The sequence below is a fragment of the Fulmarus glacialis genome, unplaced genomic scaffold (genome assembly GCF_000690835.1).
Source record: "Fulmarus glacialis isolate BGI_N327 unplaced genomic scaffold, ASM69083v1 scaffold8069, whole genome shotgun sequence".
Classification (NCBI taxonomy): Eukaryota; Metazoa; Chordata; class Aves; order Procellariiformes; family Procellariidae; genus Fulmarus; species Fulmarus glacialis.
Window position 1 is genome coordinate 270 of NW_009231340.1, and position 11,469 is coordinate 11,738.

The window sequence follows — 11,469 nt, forward strand, 5'->3', positions numbered from 1 at the left end:
TTCATTCATTAGTAAAGGTGGTGTTTGCCGCTCTTTGACAGAAACTGTATTAGGTCTTGAATTCATACGCTGCTTTTCCTTTGCCCGCCAAAGGGCGTCCTTGACTTAAATAACTTCAACTGCTTTTCTAAACTGTAAGGATTCTCCCATACATGTGCTACTCCTGCAAGCAATTTTAAATCCATGCATCTTACTGTAGCTCTTAAAAAAGACCTCACCTTATATAAAATGATTAACTGTAAAGTAAGTCCCTCACTAGCATCTCAGTGGACCATACAAAGTGAGTTACACTAAATGTTATCAATAAACTTTAATGAAGACCATGAAAAAGTATGTTTTGCTCAAAAAAAACCCCAAAAAAACGCAAAACAAAAAAAAAATCAGCGCTTTGCCAGCTCATCATTTTGTTTCCAGAACTAGTTTCAGTTGCAGTTTACTTGTAAAAAAGGAATGAAGTCTTCTTGCACCAAGTAGTTGCATCCAGGGTTCATTAGAAGATGAACAAACTTTGCAGCATCATCATAGCAAGTCTGAAGTATTCTGAAATGTAAATATTTCCATTTAATACTCTACAGGAAATATTGCTCATGCTACCTTGTACAGGCATCCTAGAGCAAGGCCTATGAAACTGCAACCACGACATTTAATTCAAAAGCTAAATACAAATGTCAAAGTACACTCCAAGTGAACTTATCAAAGCAGTACTGTCTCATACATTTACGTTGAAGGAGGTGGGTACACCGTGTTATCGATTACATGAAAGGACATTTTTCAGTTAGAACTGGAAGGAGAACTAGAAAGAAGAAAAAGCATTTTGTCCAGAACTAGCATCTACAAGTCAGGGCCATGGTTTTCACTTTTCCCATAAACAGCCGGTCATTTACCAAACACTTTAAAAATCTATAAACACTGTAAACAAAGATTTGTTTGTTTGTTTATGTTAAAGTGATGATTTACTTACATTTTCCCAGGTACAAGTTTGCTGTCAATGGTTGATTATGGGAAAGTGTTTTATTCCCCTTTACAGATTGGATCTCATTCAGAGCTTAAAATATCACATTTCAATTAAAAACTGCAGTACTTCTAAAAAAAGTAATCTACTTACTTCCGCCACATTGCAACAAATTTATGAACTGACACGTATCCTGTTCGTTCACCTCCAGCACAATAAAACAAAGGACCTTTCCAATAAAGTGGGCATTCACAAGCCTAGAATTAAAGTATACATCAAGTCAGTTCATTGACTGCTTATCTGAGGGTTACTCCCCCTCACTTATAAATCTTTCAAAAATTAAATTTTACAAGTGTTAAGAAGAAAACATTAAGGCACATTAAGAATTTTTTAAACTGTTTCTGAAACCAACCGCACCTTCCAAAATAATTAGTTTTAAGCAACTGCTTTAGGCTGAAATCCAAAAGTGGAAAGCAAAACATAGGGCAACTTGCAGCATTCCTTACAGATGAATGCAGTCACATGCCTGCCCTGTCTTCGCTCCAAGCAGCTGAACAGAGACCATGCTAATAAGCTCCGCTAAAGGGCTGGATATCTTTAAGCTCAGCTCAAGACAGCACAAACAGTTCCACAACTTCCAAACTGGAGAAGTTTACATTTGTCTGGCTCAGAGGATGGCTCGGCTCAGCTCATCTGCATCCTTGCATATGCATGCACGTCTCCTATCCAGTTTTAAGTAATAGGCTAGCCTGCACCAAGCAGCAGTATCTTGTTTCAGAATAGCCAAGTTATACCTTCACAACTTCAGTGCTCTTACATGTACCTACAGTATTGCTTCTGTGTCTGCTCCAAGCTTCATCAGTCGTAACAGCTAAGTACCTATCTCTTGCCTAAAACTGACTACAGCTTGGAGTAGTCAGACATGCCGGCACCTCTGAGAATCTCATGTGGAGCTCAAATAAGATTGTGCATACTGCAAGATGTATAAGGTCACTGGAGTAAAAGGACATTTACTTCTCATAGAATAGTTTAACCAGTACTTTAAGAAATAAGAAAAAGCGACTTTGATGAATACTGTCCTCAGACTGAGAGGCTTTTCCCTATGCTTCAGAAAGGTGCCTTTCATCACTGAATTGTAGGTGACTAGACCCTTCCACCTTTCTGGCTGAGAGGGAAGGGTCTCTTCTGCCTCTCCCCACTTCTACGTGGAAAGGAGCTATGAAAGGTGGGAATCCTATCATTCACCTTAGCAGTTAAACACTTCTGGTGAGGCAAACATGGAGTTTCTGAACCCCCAGTCCTGCTCTTGTGAAAAGTCTTTGTTTCTATTTTCTAGACCCCGGACTTTAAATGCAAAGTGACAGGAACAGGGATGAGAAACCTGAGACTCATTACCAAGACCATGATTTGCAGTGATATTTCAAGAGTTGATTCAATATAACAAAATGGAAATTTAAGTTTAAATTAACTAGCTTATTGTCCATTACACAGAAGTTAAAAAATATTTGCTGTTTTCTAAGCTCAGTTTTTTGTCACTCTACCAAACCCCTAAATTAGCTTTTCAATAATAACTAGAGGGCTATCATCTCAAGTTACCAAACCATTCTCTCTTTCAATGTCTTTACAATGGAGGTTCATGACACTGCCAAATGAAAAAAAACAGTGTGGATGCCTGAAAACAAAATGCATATTAACAGTGCTTTTGCCTTAAGTCTGTTGGTCAATACAGAACACAGAACAACATACAATGTGCCCTTCAGTATTTGGTTGTTTATGCAACTAAAAAAAAATAGTTCAAGTTTTGTTTTAATGTTTGTTTCTTGTTGTAGGCAAAACGCAGGGCCATTTAAGACATAGTAACACAAAGATTTCCACACACAGCTGTGCTATCAACAGTGTTGAATATGATGTCTTACTGGTACTATCTTGTAGGAGATAAAAACACATAATGCAAGAAGACAAAGCACACAGAACTCATGTTTCCTTTCCATAGGTTTACAGTATTAAAAGCAGACAGCCAGCAAGTTCTCACCTTTGCAACCTTCCCCATGTCTTCTAACGTTGCCCTCTCATTTGGAAACTCAGAGAAAGTTCTCTCAATTTTGGCAATCACAGCATCTATATTCACTTTTTCCTTAGGACATCCTCGAGGAAAATAGAAAGTTGGAATGTTTTGACTAAGTGATGGTGGCAAAGTTTCTTCCTTCTTTGTCTGAACCTAAATAGATAAATATACATTTGACAGTCAGGTACAATGAAATCACATTTAATAGTCATCCTCAGATGACTTGAATCTCTTGGTACTATATGTTACAACACACCTTCAAAAAGATTTCTGATGATAGGCTGAATAAGCTATTTAATAATGAGAGCACGTTGGAAAAATTCACGAGTATTTCCAAAAACTGTCATTTAGAAAGATTTCTAGGATGTTAAAAATTTAATAAAAACAGCTTTAGTCTTCAACATACCAAGTTTCAAGATTAATACACTAGACAGCTTCTTGGAGACATCTGAAATAACTCAGGTTATATTACCAGTTTCAGAAGAAAAAACTTCAACTTCTAGCTTAACAGGTCATGAAAGAATTTGCTTTTGAAATATTTCTAGTTTTACAGCTTCAAACTTTTGAAATAAGTGTGACAACTTTGTTACAAACCACCAAACTGTTTAATTTAGTTACAGTGAAGATGGTTTGGCGTTTTTTTGATCCTAAAAAATGGTTGATTTTATAAAGGTAGTAAATGATTCCTGCAGAGGGGTTTTTTGGTAAACTATACACAACTACGGCATGAGAGCTTAGAACTCTGTTTCTCAAGAATTTGTGATATACCGTACTACTAAAAAAAAAAAAATAGATAACAGTAACAAGACAAATTATTTATTTAAATGCATTTAGCTTCAGTAAAGAATTTACCTTGTACTTAGTTTCCAGAAGAAAGTCCAATAACACAGAGAAAGATAACAAGCAAAGTAACAATAGAGTTATGTGGCAACTTAAAATTAGCATGAAGTCTTTCATCCCAAGGCCACTGTTCAAATGTAAAAACAATGGTTAAGCTATAAGGTGGCTTATCCTACTGTTAAATATGTTCAAGATCCTGAATTCCATCTCTCATTTCCAACCAGAACTGGGGAAAAAACCAAAAACTCAAAAAACCCCAACCCTCATTTTATTCCTTATAATCTTTGTCAAAGTGCCTGTAAAGATACCCAGCTTTCCTACCACAATTGAAATTCTTCCTTAAGTCAGTGAAAGAACTAGGTGCTTACGGACAACAGATTTTAATTTGCAGGGTCCCAACCCAGGAGCCTTTACTAGAATGCTACACATGCTAAAAAATGCCTGAATTAACCTTTCTTTCCCCTCCTCTGCATTTGAGCCAGCATTCCTGTTCACAGCTGCAGAATTACCTCAACTAAGTTACAAGTTTTATTTCGTAGAGGAAAAAGTTACCTTGAAACTGTGACACCTAAAGTCAATGTCTGTAATTTTCTAAGAATCCTGTAAATTTCAACTTTTGATACCTTGTCATTAGTTTAGTGGTCCAGCTAATGAGACATGAGCTTAGAACAACAAGAGTGCCACCACGCATCAAAAATCCCTTCCAACCGTAGACTTCCAAACTTTTGGGAAGAATAAAGATAGCAACATTTTATTCGCTAAGTAATATTACCACTAGCACTACAAATAATATATATAATTGGATTACCACCCTGTTTCATTTTAGAAACGCAGCATCAGCACTTTAGTAGAGCCCTAGCAATCACCCTGTGCAAAACCAGACCAAAGACCTGTTCCTTGGACTGGTACCACACAGTCTGATAGCTAGCATGTTTTTGAGCACTGGCAATCAAACCATCTTTTACTTAACAGAAGCAAACTCTTATATTCGTTCCAAACAGTAAGGTTATTTTATTTTATTTCCCCTTTTCCCCATTTACAAGATATGCCAGGATAGCCACTCCCACATGAGCTGCTCAAATTGCCATGGAAGCGGCAGGTGTTGCAGTTCTTCAGAGATGCCCAATGAGCTGTGCCTCATCTGAGCAAAGGGTAAGTGTCAATTATGGACCACTAACGTCCCCTGAACGTTTCAGGTAACGTGAGGTAAATCAGTATTTCAAGAAAACCTAGTACAGACAGACAAGGCATTTTTAAAATCCACAGCTAGGAAAATTTAGAGCCTCAGATTAAAAAAAAAGTTTCTTTTAAAAGGAAAGGTAGGGGCAGAGGGAAAACTACGTTGGAAAAGGCCCCAGGAGAAGAAGAAAGGCTGTCAGTAGAACTATTTGTTCATCAGAAACTTTATATTTTCTCAGAAACTACTAATTTACTTCAGATACCTCAGAGTACACAATAAATGATTTCCATTAGCCGAGGTTAAAAGCTGTTCTTAAATGCATGTGAAGATCTCAGTTCAGGATTTGTAGTAAGACCTATCCTAGTACGTGTAACTTCCTTGGGTGTTACTTAAGAGTTATACAATAAAGGGTTTTTATTTATTTATTTATTATCTTCTTATCTGTTGTAAACATATTTCAGACCATGATTATGAGGAAGAAGTTAAGCAACAGATTCAGAACTGAAGATAGACATATAGGTAAAAAACCATTGATTTTTCTAAGATAAAAATGTTGAATGTTAAACATGGCTTTGAATTCAGCGTGCTTCGTGTAAAAATAGATAATATTTAATCTGTAAGACAGTATATTTATTCAACTCTAAAACCAAGTATAGAATACAAACCTCACGCTGCAAGACAAAACAGCTCTCCCTATATTGAAAGATGTTGCCTATTTCTACATGCTTGTTTCTCAAAGTCCATGAAAGAAGAAACTATAAAAATGTTTCATTTACATTAGAAAGTGTATGATCACTTCACAATAATTTCTGATAGCTTTATTTGGTGCCTACATATAGGCATCTAGTGAGAATACCATCTAGGGCACAACCCAAAATGCCCTTGAATATTCCACGTGGTATCCAGCAGCCAGCTCAGAGCACAGCTCTCACTCTGCATCTGCCACACTGATGTTCTGAGCACATTAATGCTTCTAAAATGCTACTAGCAACTTGCAGTTGGACAACTGAATTGTACTGTTAATATCAGTCAACACAGGGATAACAGCCTGTACCAAAGAAAGAAACCGGTCATCCGAAACTATCAGCTCCAATTAATGCACTATAAAGTTAGTATTACATCTCCTCTCTCCTCACCTTCCCAAGAAGGGCCAGGGATTCTCCTCTTCTCTCAGCCTGAATCCCATCCGACAACCAAAAGGCTTCTTGAACAACTGAGGTTGCTCTGATGTATGCGCTCTAATGAAGGAACACGTGATACTAAAAGGGCTCGGAAAGCTCCACTGCTTTTATGATTTCAGCTAGTTACTTCTGTAGATGCACATAGTGTATAGCTGATGAAGAGAGTCAGTTCTGTTATTTCAGGGCAGTTAAAAAAATGCACTAATTGTGTGAGATTAAGCTCTTCTAAAATTAATTATAACTTTAACCAGGAAATTTCTTCATTAACAAGAACTGCTAGAAGTCTGCTAACACCAAATCTTTGAATTGAAAAATCTGTAGCAACAGCCCGTTATTCTTTTTACACAACTATTCCGTTTCAGTGGTCAATTTAACATTTAGAAAGTGATCTACATTTTCTTATGGGTTTAAGTTAACACCTTTAATACTGGTACCAGTAAGCTAAATTGACAAGAGAGACTGGTTTGGTACGTGAAGATTTTCACTGTAACTTGTCAAGAAAAAGCACAAAAAATAACATGCTTGGAGGTAAGGATAACAGCTGATTAAGCTCATACAAGCAGATTTGTGCTGCAGCATCAGGACTGAAGGGCACATTAACCTTTGCAGTAAGTATATGTAAAGTCCAGAGTCTGTATCTGTATTGTAAAGTTGCCACTGCAGTTTAAGTTTTATGTAAAAGATGGGAAGTGAGGATTCCTTGAAAATTCCTTGTTTGTAATAATGTAAACAAACTTACGTATTACAAACTTACTTGTTTGTAATAATGTCTGTAAGAAAACTCAAGAAAACCTTTAATACATAACCAGTTTTCATTCCTGACATACACAACCATAAGGACGGTCCACAGTTATCCAACACTTATTTGCCTTGACTTTTAGGAAGGAGGAAGTGGAAATTTATATCCAAATGGGGTCACTGTTCAAAGGGAGGATTTCCCATTTTATTTTGCAACTCTCCAGATACTTTTCCAGCTGTTGCCAGTGAATGGAAAATAAAACCATTATTATAATTACAATACAGTGATATGTTAGTAAATACCAGAGAACAAGGATACACCTCACTCCAAAGAGCGAAGTTTATTCTCACTAGATAATCTTCTTATATTTACCAACAGATGAGTTGTACTTGGCAATTAACTTGGTTCTAAGGAAAAACAAAGACAGCGGGAATTTTAAATTTAGGTGCCCTTTCCCCTCTCTCTCAACTGAAAGAAAGACGTGACGCTATGATATAGCGTTTTCTGAAATAAAAAGGAAGGGGGTGCTTGTTCCCCGGTATTTTAAGACTGTATACTCAGTCAAGTCTAGATCTACATCTGCACATAGAGACTACCACCCAGAAGCACTGAACCCCACAAAGGGATTGAATATGTGGATTCAAATGCAAGTGAGTGAAACCTCACTTAAAAAGGACTTGCTGGAAAAGGAAACATGGTAAATATGTTTATCAATGTAGTATTTTTTAGTCAGCTTACTGATTAAGACAAGCTTACTGAACTGATTTGATATTTGCATTGTTTTGACATGACTACAGAAAAAGATAATTTCATTCAGAAATGCTGATGCTTTCTAGTATCTGACAGACACCAACATTTGTTATGCCAGTTTCTCTGGAAAAAAACCCCAAAACATTTAAAACATATTCACAGAGTTAGCGTCCAGCTCTTGCTGTATTATTTGACACAAATTTCCACAAGGATGTACATATTAGAAAAAAGTCAATGGAATATATACAATAGGGTCAAGACAATAGGACCCAAAAAAATTCTACCTCACATTTATGGCCAACTTCACATTAAGTTTTTACTAAGAAGTGGTACATCCCAATCCCAAACAAAAAATGGCATTAAATATTGAAAATACTATGAAGAGATTTTTACCTATCAAATAGGTAAAATTTTAGTTCAAATCCTTAGCATTTTTAACTAGGGAATTAAAAAAAAAACCAAACAAACAAAGGAATGTTGCAATACTTTTCAAATGTGCAATGCATAAATTAATCTAGTTCTTCAACAGACTGGGTCTTCTATTCTTATATATAACATTTTATGCTAATGTTACCTGGGTAAAATAAAGTGCATAATGAGCTAAGAGGATTTTCTGCAGAGGTATGCTATTCAGCCTTTTAAATCCTACTATCCCTGCAATCACCCATGTACAATGCTTATAAACCACCCAACAACAAAAGCAGATACTGCATGAAGTTCCCTGATACACAATAGAAAATGGAAGTCAACACGGAGACCCAAAGGGCAATAGGATGGCAGTGATGAGACCCAAATGCTGTTTAGCACATGAACTTGAAAATTCTAAGCTTATGCTACACTATTTTTTTTTTTTTTAATGAAAAGTGTCTCCTTTATTAAACTCAGTAAGTTCTTAGAGAATACAAGGTGTCCTACAGTCTATCAAAGTTAAATGGTAATTGTGAATGTAGGAAAATGTTACCAGTAAGCAGGCTCAAAAGGAGTACCTGACCAGCCTTCCTGTCTCTCTGTTCTTTTTATAGCCATCAGTCCAAGTCTGACCAATAAAGTCCCAGGAATATTTCTGTTCTAACTTACTATCTATTTGATTGCGCTGTGAAACTCAACATTTCCCTCTAGATAAGCAAGTGACATGATCAGTAGTTTTATGGAATTTAAATCTTGAAAACACCAGGTAAAAGATTTATGCTACTATTGTCTAGAAAAGGGTTCAGTCTCATTTGGAAGGAAAAGACATTAACTTAGAAAAATCTGTTCCAATACCTCAAATATTTCGGCATGTTCAAGTGCCTTCAAAAATCTGCTTCAGGATAGGTAAAGTAAGCTTACTACCAGAACTTCCCTCAGGAAAAGCCCAGAGAAACATCTCTTCTGTAACACTAGTTCTCGTGACCTTGTAGTAGACATTCAGATTTCCAATTATCTAAGTTAAAGCAGCAATGTTTTCTCCTTATTCTCTGTATGCTCTTCATTAGGCTCTTTCTAGCCAAACTAAAAAGACAGATTTATTACTGCCAGAGTTCACTGACTGTACCACTTCCCATTTAGCTTGATATGCTTAACAGTATTTTTTCCTCTGTGAAAGATGATCCTTTGACAACTTAAAGATTTCAACATTTGTTTTTTTCCAAGCCAGATTTCTCTAAAATCTAGCCATTGCCCTGAAAAATAGCTTGAAAACAGTAATTTAATCTGAACACATAATAATGAAGTTTCACAGCACGGCATAAGGCAAGCTACACCACAGTACACCTGCATCTTCCCCCACTCCCACATAAGAGTTTACTGACCCATGTGTCAGTACTAGTGACAGTGAAGCAGTATGGTGAATTGCCTCAGGTCACCAGGAGAGCTAAAAAGCAAAGTTTAAAAAAACTGTTTGTCCTCATCCAATCTCACACAATTGATTCCACTTAGAAGCAACATAGTTCTGATGTAAACATAAGGAAGATTAGAGGAATACTGTGGCAGTATTGTTTGAAATAAGCTTGCTTTAGGCTTAAAACCATGCTAAGATCGTGATTCATCTTGCCTAACTTAGAAAGTCAAGATATATGTGAATGACCAAGCTCAGAGAGACACCTACAGAGAATGAACTTATGGTAAAAAAACAGATGTCGGCGTATATATGCATAAGTCTTTCCTCTGGCAACAAACATTTTAGTCCCAGTTGCTTCTTCCTACCCCGGCCTTCGGTTTGCTATCTTTCAGTCATTGTCTGGCAGCTGTTTTTGGATGTTCTACAGAGACTAATTTTATCATACATGTTCCTCTTTCCACAGTAAGAGATAAACATCTATTAATTTTAACCCTGATGCAGTTTTAGACTAGCTTACTTTTGCCGCTAGCCTTAACTCAGATCAGTTCTCTGGTCCAGTTTGGTCAGTAGTCACTTAAAATTTGTGCTACAATGAGGGAAAGGAAGTAGAAAAATTAATACACTTTTCCATAAAGTTCTAGCCATATACCATTAGAAGAAAAAAAAGTACTTCAAACTACACTGTTTCTGATTTTATACATACTTGTCACCTGAATTAACACAAATAAGCAGGGTTCAGCAACCCTCCCAATGCAGTCTGTGTTCCAGTTAGCAATTCCGTGCTCACCTTCAAATTCTGATCAGACCAACATGTTGGGAGTCTCCTGCCTGCATGCCAGGTTGGACGCCCATCTGTTTTACACAGATTGACTGCTATCATTCTCATCTCATTTATGCATGTTCTTGGCAGTTTACTCTCAAGCCTATTTCTGTACAAAAGTCTATGGTCATTTGGTCTTGTGATTCAATGCAAATGACAATCCTCAATGCTAAACCAGCTTTACTCTAGAGATGGAGCCATACACTGCTCTGTCTGAATTTTGGCAGAATTAAAGTGCCCTGGGTTTCTGGGATTGACATGTTCCAGCAAGTAGCAATTCCATGAGCAAATCAAAAGAGATTCAGTGAGGTTTAGAGTAGTCAGGAGTCCAGGATCCTTCTTCATGTTACAACAGTAAAAATGAAGTCTAAGGAAGACCCTAGTAGACTTGCACTACAACTTGCGGAAGTACTCAGAGGAATATGATGGAGTTAGAACTAGAGTTCCATGGCCTAAAAATATATTCAATTTCATATTTGCCATAAGCATATAAAAACAGGTCTAAGGATGGAAACCTTTTGTATATTTGGTTAACTACACCTCAAGCTCATTGTGTTCAGAAGTTCATAGTGCAGACAATGTTACTGTAAGTTGAGATAAAGCAAACGGCGAATCTATCTGTTCCCTCTTCTGTCCACTGACCACCTGAGTCAGGCAAATCCCTTCCTGGTTTGGCAACTGGTGGCCAAACTACAAATAGAAAGCTCAGAAGAGTTAGTTGATTTGCGTGGTTTTTGGTTTTTTAATCACTCAGTATCAAATTTTATTTTGTACTTTAGTACAGTAACTCACTAGCAATGTGGTCCATGTTGAAAGCAAACATCAACTTCAAGAGCAAAATAGCAATCCGTCTAGAGTACCCCTGGCTACCAAGTGGCAGGTAGAAGAATCTACATTCATTTTACAGTTTAATGTTGGAAAATTCAGCTTAACAACAAACTACAATTCAGGTCTATTTTGTCACCGAAATACTGTTTGTATGGTAACCTCTGATTTTGAGGTAAAAAAGATTCTGTTAATTGTTTGCTACCTGAAGCTAATTCCTCCCCTTCTTTTAAGTCTCAAGACAGCAGAGTAAGAAGTAGTTCAGCTTGTTACTCTTAATTGCATGATAGCTAGGGAA

The 11,469-nt window shown here is 36.8% G+C and overlaps 1 protein-coding gene across 1 annotated transcript in view; it reads right to left on the bottom strand.

Moving 5' to 3' along the window:
* Positions 1-437: 437 nt before the first annotated feature.
* The window catches only part of LOC104081691 (serine/threonine-protein phosphatase 2A regulatory subunit B'' subunit beta-like), a gene marked incomplete at its 3' end in the record, with an annotated part of 18,037 nt that continues 7,005 nt past the window's right edge, over positions 438-11,469 (bottom strand). The window contains exons 2-4 of the mRNA XM_009584531.1: positions 2,985-3,170; positions 1,106-1,209; positions 438-540 (exon numbers count right to left, since the gene is read on the bottom strand). Coding sequence (XP_009582826.1) covers positions 438-540; positions 1,106-1,209; positions 2,985-3,170 — 393 coding nt within the window. The remainder of the gene's footprint in view (positions 541-1,105; positions 1,210-2,984; positions 3,171-11,469) is intronic.